This window comes from Equus caballus, chromosome 14 (assembly GCF_041296265.1).
Source record: "Equus caballus isolate H_3958 breed thoroughbred chromosome 14, TB-T2T, whole genome shotgun sequence".
Taxonomy (NCBI): Eukaryota; Metazoa; Chordata; class Mammalia; order Perissodactyla; family Equidae; genus Equus; species Equus caballus.
In genome coordinates, this window is record NC_091697.1 from 77,767,122 (window position 1) to 77,786,925 (window position 19,804).

The 19,804-nt window shown below is 38.2% G+C and overlaps 1 protein-coding gene across 21 annotated transcripts in view; it reads right to left on the minus strand.

Annotated features, from left to right (window-relative positions):
* FER (FER tyrosine kinase) overlaps positions 1–19,804 on the minus strand; it is a 441,906-nt gene that overhangs the window by 11,713 nt on the left and 410,389 nt on the right. For all 21 annotated transcript variants that reach the window (XR_011425641.1, XR_011425626.1, XR_011425640.1 and 18 more), the window contains one exon: positions 7,570–7,724. Coding sequence is in view for 8 of the 21 variants with exons in the window: in XM_023617899.2 (XP_023473667.1) it covers positions 7,570–7,724 (155 nt within the window). In the remaining 13 variants the exon portion in view is untranslated. The remainder of the gene's footprint in view (positions 1–7,569; positions 7,725–19,804) is intronic.

Genomic DNA, 19,804 nt, shown 5'->3' on the forward strand with positions numbered 1-19,804 from the left:
TATCATTAAGGCCAATGTTTCCTTATTGATTTTCTATCTGGATGATCTATCCATTGATGAAAGTGGCATATTAAAGTCCCCTACTATTACTGTATTTCTGTCTATTTCCCCCTTTAGATCTGTTAATATTTGCTTTATAATATTTAGGTGCTCCTATGTTGGGTGCATAAATATTTACAAATGTTATATCTTCTTGTTGGACTGATTCTTTATCATTACGTGATGACCTTCTTTGTTCTGACTATACTTTGTTTTAAAGTCTATTTTGTCTGATATAAGTATAGCTACCCTAGCCTTCTTTTGTTTTCCATTTGCATGAAATATCTTTTTCCACATCTTCACTTTCAGTCTGTGTGTGGTCTTAAATTTGAAGTGAGTCTTGTGGGCAGCATATAGTTTTTTGTTTTTGTTTCTTTTATCTATTCAGCCACTCTATGTCTTTTGATTGAAGAACTTAATCCATTTACATTTAAAGTAATTATTGATAGATATGTAGTTACCGCCATTCTGTTAATTGTCTTCTGACTCTTTTGTAGTTCTTCTCTATTCCTTTATTCTTCTCTTGCTCTCTTCCTCTGTGATTTGATGACTTTCTTTAATGATATGCTTGGATTCCTTTCTCATTATCTTTTGTGTATCTACTATAGGTTTTTGCTTTGTGATTACCACGAGGCTTATGTATAACAACTTATATTTATAAAAGTTGATTTTAAGTTGATAACAAGTTTGACCACATTCTAAAGCTCTACATTTTTATTCTCCCCCCCATGCTTTGTTTTTGATGTGACATTTTACATCTTCTTATCTGGTGCATCCCTTAACTGTTGTAATTATTTTTATGATGTTTGTCTTTTTTTTTTTTGAGGAAGATTAGCCCTGAGCTAACATCTACTGCCAATCCTCCTCTTTTTGCTGAGGAAGACTGGCCCTGAGCTAACATCTGTGCCCATCTTGCTCTACTTTACACATGGGACTCCTACCACAGCATGGCTTGCCAAGTGGTGCCATGTCCGCACTCAGGATCTGAACTGGTGAACCCCGGGCCGCCAAAGCAGAACGTGCAAACTTAACCACTGCGCCACTGGGTCAGACCCTATTACATTTGTCTTTTAACCCTCATACTAGCTTTATAAGTGATCAAGCCACTACCTTTACTATACATTTACCTTTACCAGTGAGATTTCAACTTTCATCTGTTTTCTTGTTCCTAATTAGCACCCTTTCTTTTCAGCTAAAGAAGTCCCTTTAACCTTTCTTGTAAGGCCAGTTTAGTGGTGATGAACTCCTTTAGCTTTTGCTTGTCTGGAAAACTCTTTATCTCTCTTCCAATTCTGAATCATAACTTTGCTGGTTAGAGTATTCTTGGTTGGAAGTGTTTTTTTTCAGCATTTTGAATATAGCATGTTAATCTCTTCTGGACTGCAAGTTTTTTTTCCCCCGAGGAAGATTTGCCCTGAGCTAACATCTGTGCCAATTCTCCCCTATTTTGTAACTGGGTCACCGCTACAGCATGGTTGATGAGTGGTGTAGGTCTGTGCCTGAGATCCAAACGTGCAAACCTGGGCCACCAAAGTGGAGTGTGCCACACTTAACCACAACACCACAAGGCCAGTCCCAGGACTTCAAGTTTTTGTTGAAAAATCTGCTAATAGTCTTATGGGGGTTCCCTTGTATGTAACAAGTTGTTTTTCCCTTTCTGCTTTTAATATTGTCTGCTTGTCTTCAACTTCTGACATTTATTTATCATGTGTCTTGCTGTGGGTCCCTTTGGGTTCTACTTATTTGGAACTCTCTGGGCTTCCTGGATCTGGATGTCAGTTTCCTTCCAAGGTTAGGGAAGTTTTCTGGCCCTTTATCTTCTATCTGTCTTCTGGGACACCTATATCGTGAATGTTAGTCCACTTGATGTTTTAACATAAGTCCCTTAAGTTATCTTTACTTTTTTGAATTCTTTTTTCTTTTTGCAGCTCTGATTGGGTAAGTACCACTGCCCTGTCTTTGACTTCACTGATCCTTACTTCTGCTTCATCTAGTTTGTTGTTGAACCCCTCTAGTGTAGTTTTCACCTCAGTTATTGTATTCTCTAGATCTGTGACTTCTATTTGGTACTTTCTTATATTTTCTATCTCTTTGTTGAAGTTTTCACTGTGTTCATCCATTCTTCTGTTGAGTTCAGTGAGTATCATGACTATTACTTTGAACTCTTTATCAGATAATAACTTATCTCTGTTTCATTTATGTTTTTTTCTGAGGTTTTATCTCGTTCTTTCATGTGTAACATATTCTCCTGCTTCTCCATTTTGCTTGACTCTCTGTGTTGGTTTCTATGCATTACATTAAAGAGCCTCGTCTCCCAGTCTTGAGGGAGTGGCCTTATGTAGGAGATGAACCTCATCATCCCACCCTGCCCTAACCCTTGGCTGTCTTTTAAACCTTTGCGATTGTCCATGCAGTCTATTTTATTTTCAATAGCTCCTTGTAGCTGAGCGTGTACCAAGACCTGTCAGTGTCCCAAAGGGGAGAATCTCAGTCAGCATCTAGTTTACAGGTTGATTGGAAGCCAGACCCTTAGGCAGCAACTTTTAAAGTTGCAAATATGTACAGTCCTGTGAGACTGCAAGTGCAAGCCCTGCTGGTCACCAGAGCCAGGTGGTCTAGAGGTGTTCCCCGGGCAGCAGTTCCAAAAACTGGCATTCCAGATGAGTGTATAAGCTCCTTTCTGGGAGATACTGGTCAGCTGTAGCAAGGAAGAAGGAAAGAACAAAGACGGCATCCACTGGCCTATGTTTACTAAGAGGAACTCCATAGGCCCCTAGATTTGGCTGAACCTGAAGCCTGACCTTCAGGCCAAAGTTCTAGGACAAAGAAATAGGTCTCTTTCAGTTTGCTGTTTATTCAGTGTCCTGGGAGTGGTAGCTAAGAACTCTGATTGTTACAGCCCTGTGGGACCCAGAAACACAAGCCACCCTTGCCACCAGAGGCAGGTAATCAACGGGCATTCCCTGGGGAGCAGCCACAAAAACAGGGGCATCAGATGCATACATAAGCTCCTTTCTGGGAAATACTGGTACCCACGAGCCTCCGATCCTGTAGGGTATCCCAGAAGGCCCCTATATGTGTGTTACATTAGAGGCCTTCCCCTCAGGCTGATGCTTTAAGATTAGCAAATAAGCTCCTTAAAGTGTGGGAACCTCTCAATCGGCTGCTTCTGCGCTGGCCTCTGGGGTAGGTGAGTCTGAGTGCATGATCCTTTTACGGGACAGTTCTCAGTTTGCTACAGCTATGTGGGTCTTGTGGACATGAGCCCTGTTGGTTTCTAAAGCTAGATGTTTTGAGGAATCATGTCCCAGGTGCAGGTCTTAAAAGCTGGGGTGCCTGATGTGGGGTTCAAAACCTTCATTTCTCAGGGAGAAGCTCTGCATTTTCAGTTCCCTCCTGATTGTGGGTTGCCGCATTGTGGGGGAGGTTTATAGTAAGATTGTGTCTCAGCCTCTCCTACTCACTTTGATGTAGATTTTTTTCTTATTTGCCCAATGAGTAGAAGTTACTCAGCTAGTTTTTAGGGTTTTTTTTTCCCCAAGGAAGATTAGCCCTGAGCTAAAAGCTGCCGTCAATCCTCCTCTTTTTGCTGAGGAAGACTGGCCCTGAGCTAACAACTATGCCCATCTTCCTCTACTTTATATGTGGGATGCCTGCCACAGCCTGGCTTGGGAAGTGGTGTGTAGGTCCGTGCCTGGGATCTGAACCTGCAAACCCCGTGCCGCTGAAGCAGAATGTGTGAACTTAACTGCTGCGCCACTAGGCCGGCCCCCAGGTGTTATTTTTTTCCAGAGGGAATTGTTCCATATGTAGCTACAGATTTGGTGAGTTGGTGGGAAGGAGTGAGTTCAGGATCTTCCTACGTTGCCACCTTGAACTGAAACCTTGCTGAATAATTTTAATGGGCTGAGTATCTTACAAGTGTACAGCATTTTGCTACTTTACCATCTCTCATTTGATCCTCACAATGCCCTTGCAGAGAAAAGGTATTATCGTTTTCATCTTTCAAATTAGAAAATGTGGGTGTAGAGAGGTAGATGGCTTGCCCAGGTCATGCAACTACTGACATAACTGGTTGGGACACCTGGTCCTGATGAGTGATCCAGGACTCTCTTCACTATAAATCCTGCTTCTGTCACATTTCAGAGCACTTAATTACATCACAGTAATTAAATTAGAGGATGTATCAGCCCAAATTCTCAGATGACAAATAAAAAAATTTCTTTTAATAATTGATAGATTATTTTATTTCTTAGCTGGAGATCAGTATCCTATTTGCCCTTTACAGACACAGTACCTTTGGCGACAGCTGTATTGAGGATGGTGGCAATACATCCTGAAGAGGCTGTGAAGTATGCTATGACTTTGCGTTTAAAAAAAGGAGGAGATACATACCAATAAATGCCTGAGAAGAATATAAGAATATGATAAGAGTACTGCCTCTAGGAAGGGGAATTATGCGGCCTGAGCCAGGCATGGGAGAGGGAGGGGCTTACATTTCATTGTAGGCCCTTTACTATTGCTTGATTTCTAAAACACTAAGTATATGAATCATCTTTTCAAAAACTGAACCACATTAACGACAAAATTATGATGAAAATAAGCGTAATTCTATGTCCCTAAGTCAAGTTTCAGAGAGGTTTCCTAGACTGAAGGTTTTTCCCACCTACCCTGACCCCTCACTTCATGGAGACTTGGGCAGTATTTTACCTACTCTGAGGCAAGAGTGATGAAAAGACCCTTGGAAATGAGGCAGCATCTTATCACCAATCATAAAACAATATTTGCATAAAACATGAAAAAAGCATAACAAGAAATAGCACTCTCATAAAATACTTATATTTTCTCTTGTTAAAAAAATGCTAGGATTTAGAGCCAATCTTCAGTAATTTTAGTCTGTGAGAACTAAAACAACTTCTCAGCGTTGCTATGAGACTTGCAGACTCTCAGGAACTCCATCACTGGATTGGGTAATAAATACTCAAAACTTCTTTTTCATCTGCTGTTAAAATCTCTCCCTCTTTGTCATCTAAATTGTTCTGCATTTTATAAAGACTGCTAAAAAATGTCCATTACTGCTAATCAAAGGTCTTCATACCTGTATTTATTACTTAAAATGCTATAGGTCTGGCTCTTAGCAATATCTGGAATTAGAATTTTGATTTGTAAATACTTTAGCCAGCTTGAAAGCCAACTAAAACACTCTTTGATTGAAAGGCAGAATTTTACTTGGCATAATTGTTTAACAGTAAGAGGACTTTTAAAGGCAATATAATGAAGAGAACCTGGCAAACAGGTGCAAGGACAAATTCTAGATAGCTGGATTTTACCAGTAAGCCTTTGGTCCCCCAAGTCCAGTTCTAGCTCTGCTATAGAGATATCATAAGAATCACTAAGAAGGTGCTTAAAAATATTCTTTCATCTAAAGAAAACCTCTGTGTAAATACAAGGGTTACAATCCTCTCTTTCATCCTGTGATTGTTCTCCTTAGGAGTATAGCCTTAGAGTAACAACCGCCCCAGAGAAGAATCACTATGGAAAACAGCAGGGCTGCTGCTTCCTCTAGATTCTGAGGAATAGCGGAATCAGTTTGGGATTACTAGAAAAGTCACAAAAGCTTCTCTTGTTAACAAATGGAAATACAAACTAAGGGTGAGGATTAGTGTCTGTGGAGTGTTAAGTTAAAAATGTCCTTGTTGGGAACTAGAAGAGCTTAGTCAATTTCTCATAATGACAACTACCTACACTTATACATTCCATTGTATTGTTGGTATACAAAATACACAACAGATTTTGGTGTCTGGATCTGCCCCAACTAACTTCCAAACCAATTACATTCCAAAGTTTTATCTGGAAAACATTTGGTGGTTCCTCAAAAAGTTAAACATAGAATTACCATATGACTCCTAATGTACACACAGAATTATGTTAAACAGGGACTCAAACAAATCCTTGTACACAAATGTTCACAGCAGCACTATTCACAATAGCCAAGAGGTGAAACCTGCTCAAATATACATCAATGGATGAATGGATTAACAAGTTGTGATAAATACATGCAATGGAATATTATTCAGCCATAGGAAGGAATGAAGTACTGATACATACTACAACATGGATGCTAAGTGAAAGAAGCTATACACAAAAGGAAACACATTGTATGATTCCATTTATATGAAATATGCAGAACAGGTAAATCCATAACAATAAAACGCAGATATGTGGTTGCCAGTGGCTGAGGGCAGGGAGGAATGGGGAGTAACTTCTTAATGGGTATAGGGTTTTATTTTGGAGTGATGAAAACGTTTTGGAACTAGATAAAGTAGGAGTTGCACAACATTGTGAATTGTACTAAATGCCACTGAATTGTTCACTTTAAAGTGGTTAATTTTACGTTACATGAATTTCACCTCAATTAAAACAAAAGCTTTATCTGTCTTTAGCCATTAAGTTAAGGCATTTATAAATGCTTTATTAATTCTTCATGATGAAGTAATTTTTCATTTTAAATAAACAAAGAATCATTTTATGATATTTTTATTCAAAACATACTACACCTATTCATTAGCCCATAGTTCATATGCTTCTTTCCTTAATGAAAATGTAATTTCTAATTTTGCTTAAAGCACAATCTTTTTTTAAAAAATTCTTGAGCTGTTACCCATCTTGTTATGGCCCATTTCATCCCAACCACAGATACTGCAAGCTGTATTTATTTCCAATTACAATGACACATAAGAATTCAAGTGAAAAATATCCCCGCTGTTTCAAAATGTAACTTCCATCTCTCTCTTCCCGCAAGATTTATACAAGTTCCAGAGATGCTAAGGAACCACGTTGATTTTCAGAGTGAGAAACTACAGAATAGACTGACTTATTTTAGGAACCTAACATTAGATGAGATTATTGGACCAATTATAAGACAGTCAAAAGAAATAGTCCAGAGCCACAGCAACACTTATATTCTGTGTATAATTTGACCATAAAAATAATCATATTTCTGGATAAAAACAAAAACTCCCTTAGATGCATTGTCATATTTAACAGGCTTCTAAGTGTATCCATCTTTTTTTTTTTTTAAAGATTTTATTTTTTTTCCATTTTCTCCCCAAAGCCCCCCGGTACATAGTTGTGTATTCTTCGTTGTGGGTTCTTCCAGTTGTGGCATGTGGGACGCTGCCTCAGCGTGGTCTGATGAGCAGTGCCATGTCCGCGCCAGGATTCGAACCAACGAAACACTGGGCCGCCTGCAGCGGAGCGCGCGAACTTGACCACTCGGCCACGGGGCCAGCCCCTAAGTGTATCCATCTTTTAAATCTAGTGATCTTACATATAGAAATCTGATCAATAAAGTCAATGAATTAAGTTTGTGCTCATGTTTAAGCGCAAAGTACAAACATTTACACATTTGTGTTGATCCTCAAATCATTCTAATTTTGGCTCTGCTTTACCCCTATAACTTTGCTTGTGAATGTTTTGTGTTAATGGAGTCGATTTTTACCACCAAAAAGAAATAGAGTCTATTCTTACCATAATTAAGAGCTTCTGGTGCTGTCCATTTAATGGGAATCTGCTTTAAGCCTGAGGATGAATATACTCCACCATCTTCTTGACGAGACATTCCAAAATCACTGATTTTCAGAACATTATTTTCACCTACCAGGCAGTTTCTTGCAGCAAGATCCCTAGGTTACAACAAGACATAGAAAACGCCTATTAAAGCAAATTGAAAGCTACTTTTACATTTATGACTTCCACAGTTTGCATTTTCACATTTGCAATGTGTTTATAATGAGGTTAAGAATGGTTGTGATTTACCAGTCTTTCCTCATCTTTTCTGTCAAAGGTAAAAATCATACATGAGAACATTTGCATATGGAACAGGCCACATGCTAATTTTCTATGCACCACATATATTTCCATTTAAATAGATAAACACTGATTCTAGGGTTAAGAGAAAATCACAGAGGAGAGGCTAAGCAAACTTGGCATGATTTCTCCTTGACTGGCTTTCCTAGAGCAGCACTGCCCAACAGAACTTTGTGATGATGGAATGTTCTCTATCTGTGCTGTACAACAGATAGCCATTAGCCACATGTGACTATGTTGAACATGGCTATATGGCTTGTGTGATTGAAAAACTGCATTTTTTATTTTATTTACTTTTAGTTAATTAAATCTAAATAGCTACAAGACACTAGTAGCCACGGAGTAGCCTTTGGCAGTGGAGCCTTAGTGTTTCCCACAGGCCAGAGAACGGTTGAGGGGCCAGAGAGGCTGGCAACTCTTTTTCTGTTGCATCTTGGACAGACAAAACTCTACATGATGATTTGGTCCTGCCTCTCTTTCCCACCTCATTTGTTCCACTCTTTCCGTAATTTTCTATATTCCAGCTATATTGGGCTCCGTTTTATCCATAAACACAGGACAAGTCCCCTGAACTCGGCAGGCTTATGTCCACTGAAGGGCCCTTGCACTTAGCTGTTCCCTTTGTCTGGAGTGCTCTCCTTCGAGACCTTTGCATAGCTGGCTCCTCTTCATTCATTCTTAGTTCAATTGTCCTCTCCTCAGAGAAGTCTGTCCTGACCACCCGTATCTGATAAGGAAGACAGCAGCAAATAGACCAAGTCTCTACTCTAATTTGAATGGGGAAGACATTCAATAATCAAATTCATATCTGTACATATAAGTGTTTATATATATATATATATATATGTACATACAAGGAGAAAGTGTACATATACACACCCGCACATACTCATGCAGAAAATCAGATAATACATCAAAGAGTGCTGAGTGTTACAAAGAAAAAAGTTGTATAAAGCAAAAAAGATTTACAGTGGAAATCCTATTTTAGATAGGCTGTTGGGGAAGATATCTTTGAGAATGTGATATTTGATCAACGACCTGAAGGAAGTTAAGGAGCAAGCCATGGGGATATCTAGGAGGACAGCATGCAAAGTAGAAGGAACAGTAGATACAAAGGCCCTGAAATTGATACATGCTTGGTATAATTCAAGGAACAGCAAGGAAGCTAGTATAGCTGGAGTGGAATGAGTGAGGTAGAGAATAGTAGATTTAATCAAAGAGTTAGCCAGGACCAAATGATGTATGGCCTTTTAATAGTAAGTTACTTGGATTTTATTCAGAGTGTGCTGGGAGGTTACTGGAGAGTTCTGCACACAGGAATGACATGATCTGACTTATGTTTTGAAGGATTATATGCTACTATGCGGAAAATGGACTGGCAGAACCAGAGAGACCACTGAGGAGACTATTTCGGAAGTCTAAGGGGGGCGATGATAAACCGCACTAAGATGAAAGTGACGGAGGTGGTTAGAAGCTGTCAGATTCAGGCTATATTTTAAAAGTATAATCAATAGGATTTGCTGGTAGATTGGATGTGGAGTAGGAGAGAAAAGGAGTCACAGATGACCCCAAGATATTTTGGCCGAAGCAACTGGAAGAATGGAGCTGACATTTATTGAAATGGGGGATACTAGGGGGAGGATTAGATTCACAGTGTGGCAGAGACAGCTAGTTGCTTCCCAATATCCATTTCTCCCTCTTTTTTAGAAAAGAATCTCGATTTTAGCTGAATATAGTGCCATCCAGCTAAAAACTGCTATACTTCTCAACCTCCCCTGCACTAGATATTATCTAAGTCCTGGCCAATGAGATATAAGCAAAAGAGTTGTCTAGAATTTCTAGGAAGTTTTCTTTAAAAGAAAGGGGAAATAGTAAATTTGCTATAAGGGGATACAGAGAAATAGAGTTGTATCTAGAGGAGGGTTTCAGGTCAAAGAAATTTTTCCCCTTAATATGGGGGCTATTACATGCATATGTGCAGATAGTAATATTATACAGAGGGCAAAACTAATGCAGGAAGGAAAGGTGACAAGTGAAGGTGTGAAGCCCTCAAGAACGTAAGAGGTGATGGGATCCATCTGTGCTCTTCAGAGCGATATTCCCAGTGCCCAGCATAATACTTGGCACATAGTAGGTGCTCAATAAATATCACTGAATGAATATATATATACTATCTTACCCTAGGAGTGATCTCTGCTGAAGGTAGATTGTCTATTCTATGCATTTTCCTTTTTAATTCTTTTTTCCTGAGGAACAGTCAACAACTAGTTTCTTTCAACTGAGATGGTTTTATATATTTATCTTTGTAATGCATCTCTAAATATCAAACATGACTCAAGACTTCCAAAAAATTAAAGTCTAATTTACATGACTGGTCTTGTAACATAGGCTAGAAGTACCTTGAGCAACTGACTTATATCAACAATTGACTGGTGATGACAGTATGTCCTAAGGGTGTTAAATTAACCTTGGAATTGCTGAACATAATTAATGATCAGAGAAATAATATTTTTATATTCCAGTAGGGAACTTGGGTGGTAGTACCTAAAGACATCAGAAAGGAATGTGAAATTTTCTGCCCTACTAATTTGCTAAGATTGGCTTTACTCATTAGATCAAGTTTCACAATGGAGAACCTCAGGAGAAGCCCAAGGTTAAAATTAAATCTCTGACTCACTTTCCAGTCTTTAGATATAGCATGAACACCCACTGGAAGAGTGAGAGACCCTGGTTTGTTGCTGGACAAAGTGGGAGACAGTGAAATACTGGTTCATTTATCTACTTATATTTATCTGTAGGAAGGAATTATATACTGGCTCAGGACTCCAAGTCCTACATATGGCAAAGCTGGCCAGAATAAATCCTAGCTCTGCCACTTATCATTTGTGTGGCCTTGCATATTAAGTTTCATTTTACTCATCTAAAACATACGACCTAGCAGGGGTTAAATGAGCTAATGTTTGTAAAGTGCTGGCATACAATAATTGGCTCAAAATAAGTCTTAAGTAAGCTATCATCATCAGGATTATTTCTACTGTTTATGTATTACTGCTACTACAAGAGGCCCTGGAACAGCACAGATAAATCACTTTTCAAAATAATTTTCTAAGAATATGTCATGATCACAAAGGAAAAGGGCCTGGCACCTGTAAACTCACGGATACAAAGAGGTAGCTTTGTAAAACATACTTCAAAAGTGGAGCTGAAATTATTATTTACCTGTTGAAAATTTTCACAATTAAAGTTACACAGAATTAGCTGAATGTTCATGGTGTCCACATTACTCTTTTGAATTACCAGTAGAATAAAAATCTTAAGGTCTTCATCTCTGCTGAGATTGGGTTCATTTGTCTTTGGAGATAATGAATTTCTCTACATGGTAGGCATATGAATTTTTCAGTCGATTATTGCCTTTCTATTTCTTTCTTGTGCCCAAAGGAAGATCCAGAAGGGTATTTGCGCTTGTTGACTGACTAACAATTAGACTGTATGCTGTTTTCTGGAGTTAGATTTCAGGACTCCCCTCCCTTCACCCTCTATCCTCCTCTCCCAGGATGAGGGGAAAAAACACTGGTGCATACTTTCCTGAAAGAGTTATTAAACATTAAATCTATTGTTAGTAAATAAATAAAAGTGATCTGTTGCAGGAATTTTTGAGAGGTTCTGGATATATTTGACTCAAATAGGGAGATTCATCAATTTAATTAATGTTACATATATTTAAAAAAAATTTCTTTGAAGAGGAGAAGCAATATAGTTATTTCTTAAGTTCTGGATCCAGACTGTCTGTCTTCAAAATCTTCCTTCTGAGGTTCCCAATGGTACGGCAATGTAAGTCTATAATCCATGCCTCCTTGATTATAACTAAAATCTCTAGATGAAATACAAAAATAACTCCCTGAAGATTCCTCAAAGTAAAGAAACGCAGGTGGATTCCAGAGGACAGCAGTAACTTACAAAGCCGATTGCATGGGAATGAAATTCCTGTTTTGTAGTTTTCCCCTCATTTCTCTTGCAGTTTCCCCCTGAATGTGGGCTCCAGTTATAGAGTTATCTAAGGGAGGACGCATCAGTGTCTAAAACTCCAATAGAGGCCAGGGAGTGTGGAGAAAGAGCCAGAGAAGAGGATCATCTGGTTCCATGTTTGAACCTGTACAAGTCTCAGCCTAAGCCCTGAGACACACATATGAGGGGCAGATCTAAACACACTTAGAGAACTGAACTCGTATTTAAACCATGTCTCAGAGTAACCTCTGAATGTCACACACAGGACGCTCCCAAACACAGGCTTTGAGAAGTGAACTGTGATTTGAATCAGTGCAAGATAGAATTTGTGGTCTGAACCTAACTGGATCGAATGCCTGCTAAAACAAAACATCAACAATCTCCAGAGGAATATAACAGGAACTTAGAGCCTGCACAATATAACATTCACAATATCAAAGGCACAATTCAAAACTGCTAAACATACAAAGAACAAGAAAAACATGATCAATTCTAAAGGGAAAAGCAATCAACAAATGTCAACACCATGATAACCAGGTAGAGAATAGCAATTATAAATACACTTCATGAAATAAAGGAAAACACAATTGAAATGAATGAAAAAGCAGATGTTCTCAGTAGAGGGAAGAAAAAATCTTGAAAAAATTACAGAAATGTTAAAACTTAAAAATAAAATAAAATATCTGAAACTAAAAATAAAAATCACTGCAAAGGCTCAATAGCATACTGGCGATGACAGAGAAAATGGTCAATAAGCTTGAAGAGAAATCATATAAAATATCCAAGCTAAGGAACACAAAGAAAGGAAAACAGACAAATGTGAGCAGAGCCTCAGGGACCTGTAGAATATCAAAGATTGAAAATACATGTTATTGGAGTCCCAGAAGTAGAGGACCAAGAGACTGGGGCAGAAAATTTGTTTGAATAAATAATGACTGAAAAATTCCCAAATTTAGTTGAAAGAAATAAATCTACATATTCAAGAATCTTTGTGAACTCCAAACAGGATAAAAATCAAATTAAAAAACCCTACACATATGATAATCAAGCTGATGACACCCAAGGAAATGAAAAAGTCTTAAAAGCAGATAGAGAAAACGGCACATTATACACAGAGAACAATGATTAGACTCATTGCAGATTTCTCAAAAGAAATGATGGGGGAGCAGAAGGCAGTGGAATAATATATTTTCTTTTGCTAAGACAGCAATTCTTTCCAAATTGATTTAATGTATTCCCAATCAAGATTCTGGCAGATGTCTTTGTTAACCCTGAATTCTGTGGTCGGCAAAAATATCCTACAGGAATAAAGGCAGAATAAAGACATTGCCAGAAGAAGGAAAACTAAGAGAATTCACTGCCAGCAGACCCACTCTACCAGAAATGCCAGAAGTAGTATTTCAAGCTGAAGGGAAATGATATCTGACACATCAGGATAGAAGGAAGCACAGGATGGTACATATATGGGTAAATACAAAACACTATTTTTTTCCCATCTTAAGTTCTTTAAAAATATTACTGAATATGGAAAACAAATATAGCATTATCTAGTCATATTTTCAATGTATGTAAATATTACATATGACAATTACCATATAAAGGTTGGGTGTGGGCAAAGGAACCTATATGGTTCCAAGTTGTCTATATTTTACATGAAGTGGTACAATATTAAGTCTAAATAGTCTATGGAAGGTTAGGCATATGTATTGCAATCTATAGAGCAACTATGAAAAAAATGATGTAAAGAGATATAGCCAAAAAGTCAAGAGATAAAATAAAATGGAATGCTAAAAAATATTCAAACATAAGATGGTCAAAGTATTAAATGTTTAAAATATCAGTATCAAGAATGAAAAATGGTCATTACTACTGATTCTACATTCATTGAAAGGATAATCAAAGGATAAGACTATTCAAAACTTTATGCCAACAAATTTCACAGCTTAGATGAATATATTTCTTGAAAATATAACAGTAAAATTGACACAAGCAGGTACAGAAAATCTGAATAGTTCTATATCTACTAACAAAAATAAATGTGGTATCAAAAAATCTTTCTAAAAAGTAAACTCCAACTCAAATGGTTTCATTAGTAAGTTCTATCAAACATTCAAGGAGGAAATAACAATTATATTATGCAAACTTTTTAAAAAATAGAGGAGAGAAACTGCCTAACTCATTTTATGAGGCCAGTAGAACTCTAATACAAAACCTGACAAAGACATTATTAAAGAAATTACAGAAAAATACCCTTATGAAGACAGAGCCAAATATTTTTAACAAAATATTAGCAAATCAAATCCAATACTATATAAAAAAGATAACACATCATGACCAAGAATGGTTTACCCTAGTAATGCAAGGTTGGTTTAACATTTGAAAATTAATCAATATAATTCACTAGATTAACAAAATATAGGGGAAAAAACCATAACCATATGATCATTCTAACTGATGCAGAAAAAGCATTTGAGAACATTCAATATCCATTAATGATAAAATACTCAGCTAACTAGAAATATTAAGGAACGCCCTCAACTGACAAAGGGTATCTAAAAAAAATTCAACCACTAACATCATAGTTAATGGTGAGAGACAAAATTGCTTTCCCCTGAGATCAAAGCAAGGATACCTGCTTTCTTCTAATCAAAAGAACCTCTCTTCTCGAGGTCCTAGTCTTTGAAATAAGACATAAAAGAAAAAGCCAAAAAAAAAAAAAAGGCACAAATACCAGAAAGGAAGTAAAACTACCTCTATTTGCACTATTTGCACATGACAATTTTTTTTACATAGAAAATCACATGCAATTTACATAACAAGAATTAGAACAAATAAATGAATTTAGCAAGTTTGCAAGATAACAAGTTAATACAAAAAAAATATTCTTGCGTGCTAGCAGCAAGCAGTTGGAAAATAAAATAAATTCCATTTCCAGTAATGCCAATAAAATACCTAAAAGTAAGTCTAGCAAAGGACAACCCAGTCCTTTACAGTAAAAACTGCAATGTTTGACTGAGAAAAAATAATAAATAAATGGAAAGATATTCCAAGCTCATAAAGTGGAACACTCAATATTAATATGGCCATTCTTCCCAAATTAACCTGTAGACTTAATGCACTCTCAATCATTATTCTAGCTGATGTCTTTAAAATGGATATGGAAATGCAAAGGTTCCAGAATAAATCAAAATAATTTTACAAAAGAAGTACAAAGTTGAAGGACTTCCTTAACGTGATGTAAAATCTCACTATAAAGCTACTGTCATTGATACAATTCAGTGAAGGGAAAAAGATATTATAGTTCAATAGAACAGAATAGAGGGTCCAGAAACAGATGCGCAAACGTGTGGTCAACCCGTTAAGACTGGAAGGTACCTGGTGCCACAGTGAGTACCTCCCAATCTCAATCAGTGGGCTGCTGACTCCTTCCTGGGGCCAAGTGGCTATTGTTGGTCAGAGTGAGCTTTTACTCACTGCAGCATTTTAGTCATTTACAGGATTTCTGTGCTAGTGCTTTCCTCAGAGTAACACCTATGCTTTACCACTACATATACTTCCGTTGTCCTAGCTATCTTCGCTGCACCACCAGCTTAGAGGTTTGTCTTCTGAAATGAGGATCACAGCTCTGTGAGGGACCAATCGAAAAACCGATTTAGAGATACCTTCAATGTGATGTAAATAACATTTCAATAACATTTAGAGAAAACTCTATTTTCTTTGGGTTGCATTAAGTTCAAGTGAATGGAAATGGCATCTTTTTAGCATAATCTATCAATTAAAATAAGACCTTAGGCCTTCGGGCAATAAGCATGCACTGCATACTCACTGTTTGCCTGCTTTTAGAATCAGTATTAAAGGGGATAGGAAAAACAGATGTGACCTCTGGGCTGAGAAGCTGACAATCTAATTTGGGAGATAAGGCAGACATACACCTCTCCCCCTTCTTTTCTCTCCATTCCTTTCTTTATTAAGCTTGCTACTGCCCAACCCTCAGTCAGACACTCTAGGAGACACACTGGTGCTCCCTGCCTCTTCACACATGCAACTGCTAGAGAACAAGCCAACATGAGCCAGTGCCTTACAGACTGCGAATCCTACAGGAATTCAGAGATGAGAAATCTCATAATAGGCTGGCATTGTCATTCACAGGAGGTATCAGGGATGGCTATAAATCACCACATGCAGATGAATATAACAGCAAATGCTGCTGACTGCCAAGAGGATATGGAAATGTTCCACTTACGTCTGCCGAGTAATCTTATCTGAAGATTCAAAGTCAAACTTCTGAGTGTGTGTACCAGAGGTGTCTTACAAGTCGTACATAACATGAGACAGGCTAATGAAGGATAAAATGGGAACAGAGAGCAGTTACAGGAAACCCAACGCCAGCAGGCAATGGAGATGAGTAAATTTTCTTTGCTATCTGGAAAGAACAACAGTGGGCATTTTGCTCTGTGGTGATGCTGCCTCTCAGAGCAAATACCGTGGTAAACCAGGATGAACCAGGAGGCCGAGCGAGGGTTCTCCTTGTCATGCCCTTTGCCCCAAACATCATTTACTACTTGCGGCTATGATTCCACAGTCAGCATTTATCCCTCACATAAAAAGGAGTTACAGTTTTTTGATTTTGTTTTTGTTTTTGTTTTTTTTTTTATACAAAGACTATTCCCGCTGGGTCTGGAGTGTACTGAACTACAAGCAACTATCAACACTTAGGAGGAGAAAACCTCTTTAAGGTCCTGAGGTTTCCGCATTCTGACTAAAACAGGGCATAAAACCAACAACCCGGGGGGTGTAGAACAAATGAAGCAGACTTCATTTGCCTTACTAAGTTCTGATTAAAAAAAGCAGAATTATCATAACATTACTACACAACATATCTATATCTTGATAGCTGCAAGCATATTTTGGGAACATTATAGAGCAGTAGTTAAAAGCACCAACTTTGAAGCATTACATCATTTACTAACTCTTGGACTTAGAAATTTACTTACTCTTAGCCTCAGTTTTCTCATCTGTAAAATGGGGATAATAACAGTATCTACCTCATCAGGTTGTTGTGAGAATTAAATAAAATATGTAAACTGCCTAGCACAGTAATTGAAAAATAGTGAGCACTCAATAAATATTAGCCACACACAGATGTAAAAATGCACATTTGTCACAGCAAAACTTGAATTTTAGCCACAGAAACCATGTGCCGGAGAATCACTGCCTTTCCCCCCCTTCTAATTAGAATAAACTATTTGACAATTTTATCTTTATATCAATATAAAAGTTATTCAATTTCTCTCTCCTAACAACAACAGCATATGGTATTTACTACGTCAGGCATGTAGTTCTAAGCACTTTTCATATACTGTGTCACTTAATTCTCCTAATTACCGTATTTATGATTTTCATTTTTTATAGACGATGAAACTAAAGCCCAGAGAGTTAAGTGACTCGCCCAAAGTCATACCTCAGTAAGTGAGAGAAAGCAGGAATTGAACCCCAGCCGCCCAGCCCCAGAGTCTGCAATTTTAGCCACTTGCTATAATGACTCTCAATACATCTAGTAATTCTCTTCTAGAATGTAATCAAACCACGGACCACTTAATCCATGCCCAATGGCTACAATTTTGAACGTTAAACAGAAGAGCCAAAATTGGTTACCTTGAAGAAAGAGATACTTCAAACTCCCCTCACCCTCAAAAAGAAAAAAGCAGAAACAGTCTATATAATAAGCATATGAAAAATCTGTTTTCTGAAAAAGCCAAATGTCACCAACCACTTTAAAACAATATACATGAGTGTTTTGATGGAAGGAGAGTAGAAGTGTCTGTTTCTTGTTGCAAAATCTTAACACATAATAATAGAAATGGAACCGTAAACTGTTTCAATAGGGCGCACCAGGAAATGAGGGGGGGTGTCTTTGGCAACAGAGCTGGCACCTTGGGGACCATTTTATACTGGCCCATACCAAAGCCTCTATGTAGCTGACAGTGATGGGATCAGGTATCAGCCAAGAAAGAGATGGTTAGCCAGATTCTTCCCCAAGTCACATGTTGTTTATTTCCACTTCAGAATCTATCCTGTCTTTCCTTTGAATAAAATACGAAATCTCCCTCCATTTCTCATCTTCAAGCGCACCCCTGATTCACTCTCAGTTTTCCACTCATCTAATTGTCCCCCTTGCCTCTCTTCCCCTCACAGCCCCCTTCATCACACTTGGTATCTCTCCCTTGGTGAATTCTGTACCCATTATTAACGGGGTACTTATTTCTAAAAGAATGAGCCCCAAAGGAAGCCTCAGCTGCAAAACTGTGAAAATTAGTCCCATTATTAAACTCTGCTTTTTCTCTTCCTTTGAAAAATTGTTCACTGTCTCAGACTTCTGGGAGGTTGGAAACAAAAGTGCTGCTTCTGTGAATGTAGTAATAGACCAGGTGTGGAGCAAGGGTTGGGGTATAATTCATGCTTTTTTGCTCAGGGCTGGTCCAATGCCCTGTGGGTATATACGGTGAGTGCCAAAAGACCCACCATTCCTGAACTCTCTCTCCTGCTGCCTGCCAGTACACTTAGAATCCACGGTGTCTGAGTCTCTTCATTTACGTAAAGCCACTGCTAAAAGCAAGGGGGCACCTATTACCACTTGTGTACATTTTGGCATAAATTATTTGAACAGATAGTTGAATAGACATCATAACAACGTCTTAAGGGAATGGGATGATAAGGCAGATATGTTCTGACAGTGAGAACAAGAAGGGGAAAGGAAACAACAGTACAGGGAACTGGCTGAGGACAGCAGGCCTGGGTAGGGCATGCAATGGGCTCTTGTGGGAAAAGTCAGTTTGGAAAAATATTTAAGGATGTGTAAGGGGCACTGGGTGGGGGCAACGATGCAGATATAACTTCTAAAAAATTTGTCTAGGGCTACCTCTAGTGTGTTTATTCTAAATCAGGTTACCTTCTTCTCAGCCACAGAGAAAGATCACCACTGGAGGCCTGGATACTCAACCACTCAATCTATTTATACTGGAGTAATGCTCCACTGGGCTGTCTTCTGGGGAGAAACAGAGGCCTCTGGTGATTTCCTCTGATGAGGCTGCTGCCCGGTAGCTGGAACACAAAACAGCCAAGTCCTTGCCTGACAGAGCTGACTGAATGAGAATGACATGGAAGCTACTATAAGTCATCTGCCTTTACATAAAATGGACACGTTCAGCACATATAGAAGTGCCTACTACTTCTGGCTCTTTCATCTCCTTTCCCTGGGCGACTTCCCTATAAGAGAATTCTAGTCGGATATGCACAAGTACAAACTCCACATATTCTCTTATTTAGCTTAGAAATCAAATTCTTACATAGTTAGCTAAAGAAATGGGACACATACTAAATACAGATATTGAAAAACATTTAGAACCAAACACATAGTGAAAACACTTGCTTCAGTCCTAAATTTACCTGAAAAACCCAAGGGGAACTTTCCTTGTATTTAACTACTGTGATCAACCTGGATGGTTTATAGTTTTATGAAATGAGTACTTTACTTGCATAGTCAGATATAAATCTCCCTCAGTCACTGTTTTCTGCTATCATCTGTGGGCCTCATTGTGACATGAGATGCCAAATCTCTAGAGACTACCTCTGGGTACAATTTTAAATAAATACTGATCTCACGTTAAATCTCTTAATAAGTAAAGAGTCTGGCGTAGAGGAACAGGGCAGGGGGAAGGACAAATTAAAAAACATTGATGGAAAGCAAATATTTAAATCCCTTTACTTCACAGAAATATACCCGATCCCAATGGGTAATTCAGCAACAAAACTGAGTTCTGTCTGAAGCACGCACATTGAAGGCCAATAGCTGTCTGAAGCTATAATAAAATGCATCACAAGGACTTCCTCC